At 35.0% G+C, this 15,845-nt stretch overlaps 1 protein-coding gene across 2 annotated transcripts in view; it reads left to right on the top strand.

Moving 5' to 3' along the window:
• Positions 1-15,181, top strand: part of Jarid2 (Jumonji, AT rich interactive domain 2) — a 32,067-nt gene extending 16,886 nt beyond the window's left edge. For both annotated transcript variants that reach the window (XM_073074783.1, XM_073074782.1), the window contains 9 exons: positions 708-903; positions 1,523-1,752; positions 1,894-2,091; positions 2,462-2,628; positions 2,711-3,002; positions 5,023-5,208; positions 5,405-5,488; positions 6,805-7,007; positions 14,516-15,181. In XM_073074783.1, the coding sequence (XP_072930884.1) occupies positions 708-903; positions 1,523-1,752; positions 1,894-2,091; positions 2,462-2,628; positions 2,711-3,002; positions 5,023-5,208; positions 5,405-5,488; positions 6,805-6,981 (1,530 nt within the window). In that variant the 3' untranslated portion in view covers positions 6,982-7,007; positions 14,516-15,181. The remainder of the gene's footprint in view (positions 1-707; positions 904-1,522; positions 1,753-1,893; positions 2,092-2,461; positions 2,629-2,710; positions 3,003-5,022; positions 5,209-5,404; positions 5,489-6,804; positions 7,008-14,515) is intronic.
• Positions 15,182-15,845: the final 664 nt, after the last annotated feature.

The following is a 15,845-nucleotide window of genomic DNA, read 5'->3' as shown; positions in this document are numbered from 1 at the left end:
ATGTTTTTTTTATAATATAGAAGTAGCAGAAGAGCATGCAGTCTATATAGGAAGCGGTCGCGTGCCAAACTGCTAGTCCGCTCTGAAGTTGTTGCGCACAAATACAAGCATAAATTCCGTAGTAACCTAAGGGCATAATATCCCGCTAATATCTACAATTTGCTATTCGACACGACACGTTTCTATATTCACAGTGGACTAGCAGTTTGGCGCAGACTATACTCGAGTTAGCATAAAGTATTCTAGTACTTTGTAACACAGTCCATTAGCAGAAAGATCAAAAAGGGCACTCACTAAAAGAAATTAAACAAGTTGTTACTTGCACAATTCCTGCTGTATATACATACGACTGGAGTCAGTGTACGAGTACCGTCAGTATTCGAGTATCACTTATGAGTACGACTCGTGTACTGACTCGAGTCGACCTGACTCGGCACATCTCTAGTTGATACCCAGAGTTTAATCCTTTTAAGCGAAACTATCTGATGGTGGAATAATACAGGATATGATATTTTTTTTCAAAGTGAACTCGTTCGATTCCCGATTAGGAAAATAGATGTATTTTTTAAATCTAGTGATGCCGTCTCAGTTTTAATAAATTCAGCCTCATAACTTTCAGTATTATTCGCTATTTCTTATAGTTTCTGATTTAGCCCTGAAGGCCCATTTGTAATATTCACCCTGCATTTATGTATTTAAAATTACAGTACGAAGGTATGGAGGTGAATTTACCTAAACTGTATAAAATAGTCCAGCACCACGGAGGATTGAAAAAAGTGATAGAAAGAAAGCGATGGGGCCGCGTTGCTGAAGAAATGCGGTTCACGAAAGGACCTAATCCGGAAAAAAAATTAGATCAATTATACGTGAAATATCTTTTGCCATATGCCACATTATCAAGCTGTGAGTATCTTTGTTTAAATTTGTTAGATGTGAACGGTTTTGTGAGGCAAGCATAGTCCGCGCTAAACTTCAAGCCCGCTCTGAAGTTAATGCGCGCAGGTGTCAGTGAAAGAGTCAATGCGGTCGAACACAACTATTATACTATAGTCTGATTCATAATTAGGTGTCCAAAATGTAAACAAACAAATGTCACTGTCAAAATTAACAAGAAACAAAAACTTTAACAAACTCAACAAAAAACGAAAGCTTTACAATTATTCACAATTTAACTAACGCGCTATGAAAACAGTAATACATTCGAGTTCAATTACAATCACGAAAATGAATAACATTAGCTACGAAACTTAAAAATGACGGCACAAGAAATGTTCTGGGTTCTGATTGTGTTACCATTATCACATTTTAATTTTCTACCATAAATCTTGTTTTTTATTATTATTACTGTATCGAACGAAATTGAGGTAATATAAATATTAGAAAATGTGAATTGATCTTATTTTTTTTAGATTATTATTTTATTATTGTTGTATTAATTTAATATTGTAAAAAATAAGAAACTACCATTTGAAACGTATTGTCTTGATAGGTCAACACCCTTGTTTTTGATTTCGTATTTTAGTGGAGCGGAGTGAATTAATAGCTAATGTCGAGCGCGTTTGGAGTAAAATATATCGCAAAATGATGGAACGCGCGAACGTTCCGCTGTTAAGACAATATAAAATGCTTGCTGACAGTGAAACTTCAGAAGAGGAAGACTCAGAAGATGATGATTTAATCATGGCTGCCCTTGCAGAGGCCGAAGAATGCACGGTGCCGGGCCGAAAGATGAATCTGGCCACTTTTAAAAAGGTAGGAAAAGTCTTTGTCAGACTAAATTTGACTTCACTAAAAAAATTAACGCGCGATACATGGTATTGCTTACAAACACTACTCCACAGCCACAGTAGCTGCTCAAATATATGTACATAAAACAATATTTCATCTTTGTAGATTGCTATAAGAGCCCGAGACACCTTTTTCAACCATAAACCTTCTCCGTCTGAAGTAGAACAAGAATTCTGGCGTCTTGTGTTACACGGAGACGACCATCTGTGTGTGTACTCTGCCAGCGTAGACACTGGCCCTGAGGGATATGGTTTTACCAATAATGAAGACGATCCACTTGCAACCCACCCATGGAACCTAAAAGTAAGTCCACCGGCATTATCTGATCCTTACTAATATTATGAATCCGAAAGTAACTCTGTCTGTCTGTCTGTCTCTTCTTCACGTCTAAACCACTGCACTGATTTTAATGAAATTTTGTACAAAGATAGTTTGAGACCCGAGAAAGGACATAGGATAGACATATCGGAAATCCCACGGGAACGAGGGATGGCGATCTAAGACAGATTAATCGGAGAATCGATCTTTTGGACAAAAAAGTCGATTATTTTAATCGATATTAGTAAGGATTGAATCGTAAACTATGCATTTGATCAAGTGATGATCTTTAGCAAAGTTGTTGTCCATGAGCCCACGAAGATTTTAATACTAATACCTCGTTTACTTATTTTAGATGATGTTGAAAAACAAGAGAAACGTTATAAATTCCCTGGGTTCACTATTGGGCGTCACCGTGCCGACGCTGCATCTCGGTATGGCATTCTCAACGAGCTGCTGGCATAGGGATCCTCATGGCCTGCCATGGATGGAATATATGCATAGTGGACCGCCAAAAATTTGGTATAACGAATTTTCTTTAACTTGTATTGTAATGTCCTTGTAGTATTAAGTTATGGTAATAACGTAAAAAGTTATATTTTAGGTATGGAATTTCTGAAGAGGAAAGTACCCATTTTCGAAAGGTAGTCGAATTGCTCTGTCCTACTTCTTATCAAAACAAGTCCATTTGGTTGCCGTCTGATATTGTCATGGTCCCGCCACACATGCTTCTTGAACACAATGTGTCGCTGTCGCGCGTCGAGCAACTGCCCGGCGAATACATCATTGTGTTCCCCAAGGCATACTCGTGTACGATATCAACAGGATTCAATATCACCGAAAGCGTGTACTTCGCATCAAGACGTTGGTTGAATAGTGGGCTGCTATCTTTCGTAGTGAGTACATATTCATATAGTACCGGGATGACAAGCATTGCTCGGCATGCATGCCCAAACTCCCTGCATACTAAATTTAATGAAAATCGTTGGTGCCGTTTCATAGATTTTCAGATTATATATATAGAAGAATTGCTTGTTTAAAGGTATTATATAAAAAATAAGAATAATTATAATTCTATACATTTTGGTTCCTCAGCTATACTGAAATAATTTTGTGTCAGTTGAGTTCCTGAATTTTATTTTGAATAGCTAGACTAATTGATAACATTTAACTACTTGCCTAGCTTTGTCATTTAAATTTAATTCCTCTTCTGCCATCTGGCGCTGGAACCCACCAAATACGGCCGGTCTCAATAATCTACTATCAGTTAAACTCGGTTAGCTACCAGAGTTTTTCTGTGACATTCAAATTATCTGTTACTGTCGTCTCAATAAAAAAAATTCTCAACGCCAACTAAAGTTACCTCTGAAGCATTCCGTTTTTGCATTTCAACAAAAAAAAATATACTTCCGAATTGATAACCACTTATATTTAAGAAAATAATCGAATATTCTTTATTTACTTTATATAACAAATACATGTTTTGCAATATTTTTGTACTATATCTACATGTGTTAGTTACATGTTATTAAAATGTGTTCCTTGATTACTGAAAATTTACAACTTATTACATGGTATAACAATATTTTATTATATGTACACTAATAATTCCACGTCAAGCTAATGTCCCATTGCTGGACATGGATCTCTTTTCAAAGTAAGCGAGAGTTAGGTCAAATTCCACAGCGCTGGCCAAATGCGAATTGATTAGACTTCACTCGCGTTTGAGAACATTTTTAAAGAATTCTTGTGTGTTTCATCACGCTATTGTCCTTCACTGTAATAGCAAATGAAAACTAATTACTAATAAGCACTTTTTAACACAACTTTGTAAAATCATAAGTCGACCTTCGACTTATGTACTGCGTTCTACAGTTTCTGTTTTTGCACCAGAAACAAATATACCGGCCTCATACTTCTCATTATCACTTTAATCACAAAATAACACCATTATTGACAGATGGTATTTCAAACTAACTAAAGTAAGCTGTCAGAATGTTATTGAAACGCTTAAGTCATTTATGTATGGCTCAACCTAACTATGGTAAGCGCAAAACCCTCCCAAAGATAGATAAATAGTAAAAGTTAAAATTTCTAACTATCTTGAGGTATTGGAACGCAAACAACTGTCATCAGCTACTTTTGGTAGCTAATTTAACTTTTAGTTAAAGGTTAAGTTATTGAGACCGGCCGATAGACACTTACACACGCAGTTACAATTTTACGGCGATGCATTGTTTGTTACTTCTGTAAAATGCTATAGAATAGTTGGTCTACCATATTCAAAAGTAAACTGCTTAAAAATATTACGGAATCTTAAAAATAAATTATACGCTTTCCTCAGCTTTATGACTAATATCAAAATAGTGAAATTGTTATTAATTTGGAGGATTGTGTACGCGGTGAATATACATTAATCCCATTTATCTCTTAGATATAAAATTCTCGTGTCACAATGTTAGTTACCGTACTCCTCCGAAACGGCTTTACCGATTGTCACCATTTTATATGCATATTCTGAGAATCGGCTACTATTAAGTGATAAGGGTTGTTCACCCTTAAGATTTTTTTATTTATATGGCAACACAACGTTTGCCAGGTCAGCTAGTGTATATATAAAGAAATATTATAAAACCTATGCATGTAGTAACATTTTTATGTATATATGCCGTATATACCGCATGTGTGCATCTCCCCGACTTCAGTCCAAACTGGGGTTAATTGCAGATGTCTATAGCCTATACAATAGCCACTTTACATAGTGGATCGCATGCTGGTTTGCTTCTTCTTTGTTATATAGGAGCTCTATTAATAATTTCAAGTATATTCCTTGCGACATATATGTTTTACTATTAACGAATTATAAAACTGTAATGTTTTCGGAAAATGTATGTATTAACTAATAATGATGAATAGGAAGCGCAGTACAATTGCGAGCCCACGATGATATCAGTCGAGGTGTTGCTGGTGGCGATCGTGACGGGCGAGCGGATTTCGCTCTCTGTGTTGGAGCCGGCGCTCGTCATGCTCGACATGGTATTCGCATACGAGAAAATGAACCGCCTCGTCATCAAAGACTTCCGAAACGTTAAGCGAATTACGGTAAGTGCATTGTATTTTAATGCATACTGCAAAGTATTCAGAAGCGCGTAAATGAATAGACTTTTGTCCTCTGCTGTCTCCTTCGCCGTTTAACGTTTGTGTCGTGTCGTGACATATATCTCGAATCTGGTGGTGCAGCAATTAATTGAAATGAAATGAAATATACATAAACTTATTATACTGTGTTTTTTTCTAGATGTCGAAACATGAGAAGGGTGTATGGAATGTGCGTGATAAAGATGAGTGCGTGGTTTGTAGAAAACCGTTATTCCTCTCTCGGGTAAGATTATAAACATAATCAGCCTTACAAATAAACGTGTCATAAAATGTTATGTTAAGCATAAATGGAGAATAAGCGAAATTCCTACAAATAAACTTGTAATAGCTTATACATAGTATATCGTCTATATAACCGTCCATACAAGAGTTATACAATCCCTCACCCTTGTTTAAGTTCCGTATAACATAAAATCTTTGACATTCTATAATATAACATCGCTCCATTTTTTTATAAAAATTGTTTGTTTAATTAAATTGAAAGCATTATGATGGGAGTAAGAGCTGTAGAAGAAGTAGAGGAAGTTAATTATGTAATAAACAATTTACATATTATTGTAAGAAGGACAAAAACTTATAAAAAAAGAGAAAATCCTTTTGAATTATTCAATGATGCAGAATTTCGTATAAAATATCGATTTTCCAAGGAAGGTGTCATGTTTTTGGACCACTTATTTGGTGATTCTCTAGGAGTGGATAGGCGTGGAGGTGGCTTATCTTCCATTTTACAAATATTGATAGCTTTGAGGTACTGGGGCCGCAATCAAGTAAGTTGTAGTTATGTTTTACAATAAACTTTTCAATATTTATGAAAATATACGATGTGAATAATTTGAATATTTGAACTTGAGAAAATAATAAATATGTTCAAATGACATTAAAAACGTCAACTGTAATCTTTGGTGATACAATTGACATAATATCCATAAACAATTGTCTACTTTTTTTGTGAAATGCGACGTTGCCGTTTCGTGCAGTTATACGTAAATTGGGTATAGTTATGACGATGTTATGCCGAGTTTATTTGTTAGAAAATTAAATTTTCTTATGCATAATTTATGCTAAATATAACTATTCATAGCATAACCATGGTATAAGTATATTTTTATTTGTAAGGCCGAATATGTTCTTATGTTATATTAATTAGTTATTTAATTTCATTCGCGTCTGGTGCGCCTCATCACTCTGAATTAACTTATTGAGGACAAATAAGGTGCAAACCAATTTAATTCAGAATAATATGACGTTATACTATAAATGTTTGCATCTACGTTTGTGCCGGGAAGTGAAAACTGACGTCGTTGTTATTATTTAATTTTATTTTTAGGGTTCCGTACCCAAAAAGTAAACACGGAACCCTATTACTAAGACATCGCTGTCTGTCCGTCTGTCACAGGGCTTTATAATTGGAACCGTAATAGATAGAAACTTGAAATTTTTACAGACGATTCATAATGCAGTTTAATTTTACTGTACTTGGCAACTTGTGTTGTTTTATTAATGCATTTTATTTTATTAATGGTTTTCGTATTGTTACAGGTTACTGGATTGACTAAAAACAATACGCTGTTATGTCTTACACACGCTATTTGTATACTAGAAAAGAAGGAAACTAACAATCGTTCGGTACCTCCTTTTCAAGTGGAGTATTTTTTTTGTAACGACGAAATGGATGAAATTTGGGAACAAGGACGTCAGCGTTTGCTTACCTCTTAACCTGTACCCCGCCACTATCCTATCAGGTACTATGAAATATCCGAAATAACTATTCAAACTCAAGAGTCATCAGATCTAAGACAGATTCTTGGATATGTCTTAGAGATCCAAGGATCTGTCTTAGACTATTATTACAAGCCGTAATTTTGAACATGAAATTCTACGCGACCCGACGGTCTGGTTTAGTTTTCGTGACTCAAGCGACAAGCGCACTTAGTCTGTCATATTGTCGTGGTATTTTGTACCTCCGGTACCAAACATTGTTCTTCTGTCATTCGACTTTAAACTCGTTTGATATTCAAAAGTTATTCGAATTCTATTCGTATTTATAAATAACATATTTTATATGCGTGTATTTTGTAGAATTATTGAAAACAAAAACGAAGTACATCATGTCTTAATATCTATAATATAATATAGATATTAATGTATGATGATGTATGATGTATGATATTAATGTATGATGATATATAATAAGAATGTAATTTGCGCGTATCTGAGAACTCGTTAGATGCCGAAAAAATATATTTTCGAATGTAATTACGTATTTTTTGTTCTTAAAACAAATTATTCTTAGTTTTGAAGAAGTGACTTATTCTCAGTTCTTCAAAAACCCTTTTTAAAAATATATTCGATTTTTATTATATGTATAGATCAATTGTGTATAATTAATTAATGTTTTTAATATTAAGTAATAGATACTTATTTAGGTAAATATGTAGGTATTAATGTTTAATAATTTTCATATAATTCGGTGCTATTACCAAATTAAATTTATTTACTTAATTTAGGTACCTGATATTATGTTTATAGTTATATGTTTAATGCACTTTTCCGTCGTATTTTTAAAATAAGGTATATAAACTCCTTTGCAAAAAAAACGGGCACCTTACACACACACTTTACCTTAGCTTTTCTATGGGTAAATATTATTATATTTTTAGTATGTCATTAGCTTGGATGACTAGAAATTTCTTATTATCAATGAGAATCTAGTTTTTTAACACTTTTATCCTGGTATCGGTGTTTTAGTCAATGTAAACAGAGAGCCGTGTTAAAATGGACATTTTTATGGGTATAATGAAATTAAGACTACGAGTATTTTTATGGTATTTTAATAAAAGAGACATTAAAAAATAAAAATTAATAACGAGTATGACCTCCTCTTGCAGCGATTACGGCATGTAATCGTCTTGGCATGCTTCCCACCAGGCTTTTGATGGTGTCCTGTGGAATGTGTTCCCACTCAGTCGAGATTACACGTTTAAGCTCTCTGATGTTTTGTGGAGGTGGTTGGACAGATCGTACTCGCCTTTTTAGGAGGTCCCAAACATGCTCAATGGGGTTAAGGTCGGGGCTCCGCGCTGGCCAATCCAAACGACGAATACCGACCTCTTGCATATAAGCATCTACGTCGCCAGAACGGTGGGCCCGAGCATTATCGTCCATGTAAATGGCATCTTCACCAATTACAGTCAGTGCGGGTTGTGCATTTTGAGAAAGGATTTCTGTTATGTACCTATGCGCATTTAGTGAGCCATTTTCTATGAATACTATCTCGGTACGATAGTTGGAAGTTACGCCCGCCCAAAACATAACGGACCCTCCACCATAAGGGGTGATTTCTTCAAAACACACATCGGCATAGCGTTCCCCTGGTCTTCGTAACACTCGCCGACGTCGGTCCTCACCATGCAGACAAATTCGAGCCTCATCGGAGAAGAGTACGCTACTCCAGTTACCTGGTGTCCAAGATAGGCAATTTCTAGCGAACCTCAACCGCGCAATCCGGTGCTCACGGAGTAACTTGGGGGCCCGCGCTGGTCGTCGACTACGTATATCAGCAGCTAAAAGTCTTCTCCTCACAGTCCATAGGCTAACTTGTGCTCCTCGTACCTCTTCAAGGTTTCTTTTGAGGTCTATGTAACTGCATTTGCGGTTCCTCAGCGCCTGAGTCACTAAAAAGCGATCGTCTCGCGGCTGTGTGCAACGTTTTCTCCCAGAACCTTGCCTTCTCTGAACGGAACCTGTCTCTTGGTATCGAGTCCAGGTTCTTTGTACGGTTGAACGACTCACGTTTAACCGCTGTGAGACGTAACATTGGCTACACCCCTCTTCCAGCAGCGCTATAATTTTACTAGCTCTCATTGCTTTTTCTGCCATTACGATAGACACAAAGATATCTGTTTTAAGTCACAATAAGGCAGAATTATGCGATAAACATAAATTGTTGTACTAAAAATAACGAAAAGTTACTTTTAGTTGCTTGATAACCTTTTAACCGCAAACCCGCGAAAAGTGTCACAAAATGAAAAAGGGATTAATAATTTAAAAAACAAAAGTTTTGAATTTGGAATGAACTTTTTTTCATACCCAGACTCTTTATTAAGTGCCAGTAACATAGTTTGGCTATTAAAACCTCTGAAGAACTAAATTATTACCAATAATGTTAAAAAATCAAACCCGCCCGTTTTTTTTGCAAAGGAGTGTATATTAGGTTGGCAGAGTCCGCGCCAAACTTCTACGCCGCTCTGAATATAAAAACGAGTCGTATCGCAACAGCAAATTGTAGATATTAGCGAGACGAAGACAGCGCGGTATCCCCCCTGCGCCCTCCGCTGCCCGCTCTCGCCCGCGGGTACATAGCGCATTAGTGTGCCCACACTGTTGCTACGGAGTAGTATGGTTGTGTTCGACCGCTTAGGCTCTCTGAATACACCTGCGCGCAACAACTTCAGAGCGGACTAGAAGTTTGGCGCGGATGATTATAATTCCCTAACGTGCCATGTGATGTCATACTCTTAATCCTTAAATGGTTATGCGTGTGATTTGAATTACGTGCGCTCAATTTACAATTTTTGATACATGTTTTTATGCAATCAAATACTAGCCAAATAACAAAGTGGTGATTTCGTAGTAATGTTAAAGAGAGTATTGGGAATAAAAAAATGTATGACGATTGGACAAATGTATGACGTCATGCTTATGACGTCATGATCCAGTGAGATCACTAATGAAACCCTGAAAAATATGATATTTCTGCCAGATCCACGTCTCTTTTTTACGCTATAATTGATAGGTGAAGCTAATGAGGAGGATGTATACCGAATGGTCATCAGCCGATATATAGACTAAATTTAGGAACGATCGTAAATAGCCAGATCTGAAAGTATAAGCAACCTAATATTCTTAATCTACGTGATACATTCTTTGCAAAACTACATATTTTTCATCACTGCCTGCCAAAAAATTCTGAATGTGGCCAATCTCTTTTAAATGACATGCTTGTTTCCTATTATATAGCACGGTTATGATAAATATGGTATGGCGTAGGAGGACTTAATGTGTAATTAATCTTTATCAATCTGATTTAAGAATAGTTTAGTTAGATTTAAGAGAGAGATTTAGTTGTCTTTATGGGAAATAGGGGTAATGTAAACAAAAAGCGTTTATTACATTACCTGTATACTTTCTTAAAACTTAATTTAAAGTAGATTGTAATGTTTACATTGCCCTATAGCAAAAGATTGCCAGTCCAAGAAAATAACATTAGATACAAGTTAAATATGACTTCGTAACCTGCAATGTACAATAATAATATATTCCATTTCATTGATTATAACTCGATTAGTATGAATTATTATTTGACGGGAGGTTATTACTATCTCCATAGATTTTGTAAAACATAGATAGCTGTTGTGCTAGAATATTATTTTGACATTTCTGCCATAAATTTAGCAACCAAACCTGCTTCTATTGAGCAAAACAATCATTTAAAATTATTGACATTCAATAATTTTAACCTGACGTTCGATTATTTAAATTAATTGATGGGACAACTGAGTGCACCTCTGGCAAATTATATAATTTACATCATTTATGTCAAATGGTAATATCCATTAAATAATATTGACATTTCAATAAATAATAATAATGTGAATAATTCATATGAATATGATAGTGGCATGCTAATTAATAGACATATTTCAAATAAATGTTTTCATAAATGAAACAGTTGTTCAGTGATAAGCTTTCATCTCTAAAAAAATTGCACCAGTATATCCAGGGTTTTTCAAATAAGGACGTTGAACTGGAGCTGTTTTTAGAGAGATCATTATGACCATATGTTTAACTGAGCACTGATTAAAACAAGGTGAAATACATTAATAACTTATATAAATCACTTAATTGTTAGTTCTTTCAGCCGAAAGTCCTCCATGGTCGATTATTAATAATAATTTGTAAAGGTATAAAATCAAGAGAACGCCTGGATATAGTGGGGCTCTCGGTTGAACGTGTCATTGAATTATCATGTGTCGAGCTGAATAACCATATTGTAGTCTGCGTGTATAGACCACCCAACACAGAAACATTTTCTAGCTTTGAAACTGTAATGGAAAATGTTTGGATATTATTAGCAAATGTAAGTAATATGTTATTGTTTGTAGTGATTTTAATGTGAATATTTTAGGAAATAGCACATTGAAAATGAAATTACTTTCTTTGGATTGATTTTGATCCTTAAAAAGCGACACTATCAGATAGTGGAATAATATAGAGGGTGTATTTTTTTTTTCAAAATGAACTCGTTCGATTCCCGGCTAAGGAATAAGATATTTTAAAAAACTAATGATGCAGTTTTAGTTTTTATCAAAATCGGCCTCGTAACTCCTTTCAGCATTTTTCGCTAATCCTTATAGTTTCGGATATGGCCCTGAAGGCCCGTTTGAAAAATTCACCCTGTATAGTCTGCGGCATGGTGAGTTCCTGAGATAACTTTTTTCCATTATTAATGTATTGACGATACATAGTCAATACATCTACGAAAATAAAATGTATGTCAGAAAACACACTAATATATTTAAAAAAAAAATAGTAGGTAACCACCATAACTTCAATACTAGAGATAGAAACATACTTGAAATACCAAAACATAGATTATGTAAGGTGGTTAAATATTTCATGGGTAACTGTATTCGCTACTACAATAAAATACCCTGATCACATCCTGAAACTCACAGAAAAATGTATAAACGTGTTGTTAAACAAATGCTGTGTAAAAAAGCGTACTATAAACTATGCGATTATTTGACTGATTAATCGGGGTGGTCTGGAGTACCCATCCCCCTCCACTTGATATTAAAAAAAAGCTCTGTAAAGAACCTATTTTGTATAAAAAAAATGATTCGATTTGATTTCGAGCTCTCTAGAGATCTATAGTATACGCCCTACTAAGTCCATGTGGTACTAAGTCAATATCGTATTAATCCCTAATCCCTAGTCTTTAAGCCTTTAATTTATATTTTTAAAACAGTTTCTTGATGGAAGTAATACTGATCTCATAAATTTAAGAGATGTGTGTAGTAGTAATGTAACTAATTTTCGTATATTTCTTGACATTTAGTCCATGTAAACGTTACATTTTTACAGTTATTAGCGTGCACACGACAGATGCAATATTATATTTTAGATTTCAATGTAAGTCAGTGTAAAGCTGAATCCAAGGCTGTGGAAGGCCAACTAATGTCTCCCTGCCACCATTTTCAAAAATAGATGCAAATCGTTTTCACTCTATGTTTATGTTAGAAATATCAAATCATCCGTTTACCCATTCATTACATCAATTTACCCATTTGCAGTTGATAATAAAACTTCATTCATTACATTACTACTATGACTACTAACGTCAGTTAAGAAACTTAAATCGTATTACAAAATGTTGAGGTTTTTTACCATAAAGTAATTAACCTACTCATAATAATATTAAATAAAACAACATATCATGGGGTCAGAAAACCTTTGCGCCGATGAATTGTAAGTGTAAGGTGTACGTACAGTGTACGTACAGCGCGCAACCGTAGCGAAATTGTCTTACTTACGTACAAGACTGAAATTAAGAATATATTTAGACCGTACTTTAATTATAACCAAGAAGTTAAACGAATAAGATTATTAAGTATAAAATAATAAGTATTCCGGGTATAAATTTAATTTTGCAGTAATCGCATCCATTTATATCCGTTGCAGCAGTATAACTTTGTAATAATATCATTAAAACAACTCGGATCTTGATGTTTTTATTATTATATTTTAAGCATTTAAACATTGAAAGACGTCAGGAGAACTAGAATAAACTTAAGTGTGGTTTGGAATTGAAATTTATTTGCATGAATAATTATAGCGTAAAATATTATTACTTTATTGTATTTTTTTAAATAAGATATTTATTTGCGTAGCGTGTATAAAGTCCATTTTTTAAGATTGTGCCTGTGCAGGATGGAGTAAAGGAGAACCGTTATGTGTATTCAAAAGTGTCCGTTGAAAGTCGTTAAATTAAGGGGCCCCCAATACGCGTGAGTAAATCTAAAATAAGCGCCAAGAGTTCCAATTTGATCATTTTCCACTCATTCAAAATCATATTTTTTTTAACACTCACTCTTGTCTACAACTGCAAATTTAACTGTTTGTCATTTCACTGCTGGACCCTTTTTCGACCTTCATTTCTATCCTCCATAATTTTATCATTGCAATATGCCCCAAGTTCTTGTAACAGATACACACGAACCGTGCCATGCAAGTAAAATAATATTTTACTTGCGCGGCTTACCGCGTTTATATACAATACAGTCTAATACAGTTTAATACAGTCCGACAAACTTTGGGCTTGTGGCAGTGTATAAACATAGCTGTGCTCTCTTTTATGTATGATATTTTACTGTCTGCGATTTTACAATATCTTCAAATAAATTGTTATAGTTTTTACGTTAATTTAATTACATTACCTTACCGACCTTAAAAATATAACTCTTGAACATATTAATTAGACAGTCAGACATACGTAATAATCTATTACATATTGATAAATATAATCGTTAAAATTGGAGCTTCGTGGTTTTGATAACCCAGTAACACTAGAACACTAAAGCCTCGTATTCATTAATGGCGCTTCCGCCACACGCGCAGAGAAATTTATCTGACTGTATAAATACTGGACATGGGCGCCTGGAAAAATGGCGTCGACAACGTGAAATTTGAGGATAGTGGGGGGTTTTAAATGTTTCCTATAATGGGAACGTATTTCTTTTTCGGTAATTATTTTTTAAGACTGATTAGTTGATATTTTTTTACATAGTTTATAGGTTCTAACCGAACGGAGATCCTTCCGTTATTGGTGGGTCATGTGTTTGTACGGAGTCAAGTGCACTGAGCCGTTATTATGGTGCAGCCACTCAGGAATGCGAGATGTACTTCATGTAGGGGCACCAAGTTCCTTTGATGTCATCTTTGCTTTGATTTCCAAATGTAATAAAATTCCAGATCACTAAATCTAAGATTTTTTAGTTCTTGTGTCTTCGTAAAGATGAAAACTCATAAGATTGAATCTACTCTTTCGACTTCGAAACCTGCTCCAAAAATAACTTGACTTCATAAATTTACTCAAATACAATTCTGCTTTATTCTATGTTCGGGATTCGTATTCAGGGTCTCTTTATACCATTTTCTATGTATAGCGAGGTACATAATTATATTGCAGATTCGTTGTAACGTCCTCGATATGCAAAGTGTGTGAGAGAGGATGTAGCCTGGTGGTCCACCAACGTTTACGGTCTTCGTGTGTTTACTACACCTGACAACTACCACTTTGATGTACCGCTCGGGCAAAAAGCTTGAGGGCTACCTGACATGTGCTAGACCCGTTCGAAGACCTTAGCAATATCAAGGGTTACTGCTAATGTCTTCATACATCTTGCTTGTAAGGTAATCCTCTACAGCATAATATTTTTAATCACTTATTCAGACTTGCTGGCTGTTTCCAACTGTGTTTGAAGAGTTAAGCAAGGTTTATTTGTGCGAACGTCTTCAAATAACCGAAGTGAAGCAATCATTATCAGTGTTAACACTACATACCTACTATATAATTTACCCAGCATTGCTGGATTGAACTATTTCAATTTTTGATATATCAGTTTTGTTTAACTATTAAAAATTAGACAATAGGACTACACTTTTTCACAAAAGTAGCACCGTGCGGAGAATTCGGCGCCCAGGTCTAGTCAATACAAATGTTGTATTATAATAATTACTATTTTGTTTGCTCTTAATTGGCACATTGTATTAAGTTATATCATTATATATCTTGTCTGTACGCTAGATATTATCCAGCGTGGATGATTAATTTTAAATAAAATATTAATTGGAATGACTGTTTTTTCATTACTTACTATCCCGTACATAATATCCACCTTACATCAAAAAAAGTGAAAGACGATCTACGGATCCATAAGTTGTGTTATTTTAGCATGTACGGTTGCAATCATGTCAACTAACACTTAACATTAATCTGCCTACGTCAGTAGGATAATCTATCTATCTATGAATCTGTCTGTTAAATTTGACTTATCGTAATTACAGTGACACAAATGACATTAACGACATCTGAATAGAAAAATAATAAACCCCTATAAAAAATTGAAATAATACTATAGTAAAGAAAGAGTAGTAGCACAGCTTCATACAAATCTACCTCCGTCGGTTTGAATGTGTGCGTAAGTAGCGGGCGCCGTGTAAGCACGCACTTTTTACGCACACAATCAAATAGGCGAGGGTGGCCGAGAGTTACCTACAGGCTTCGCCACGCGTATGATCACGCGCATTCTGTTTTTTTTTTATTTAGCGTTCGAGTTCACGGATATGTAATTGTTCCGATTATCGGTGTGTTTACTATGTTGTAGGTAGGTATGTATTTTGTCAATGTGGTTCTGGGACTTAAATACGGCTGCGGTATCTCCTGCCTGTCGTAAGTCGTGACATGTCTAATTAAAATTATCAAGCTTCTAGAAACGGGTGAAAATTGAGCTCAAAGA

Source organism: Epargyreus clarus, unplaced genomic scaffold, assembly GCF_041222505.1.
Source record: "Epargyreus clarus isolate Ecla_fem2 unplaced genomic scaffold, WU_Ecla_fem_2.2 ptg000007l, whole genome shotgun sequence".
Classification (NCBI taxonomy): domain Eukaryota; kingdom Metazoa; phylum Arthropoda; class Insecta; order Lepidoptera; family Hesperiidae; genus Epargyreus; species Epargyreus clarus.
Note: the sequence above shows the minus strand (reverse complement) of the source record. Positions and strands in the feature narration are given on the sequence as shown.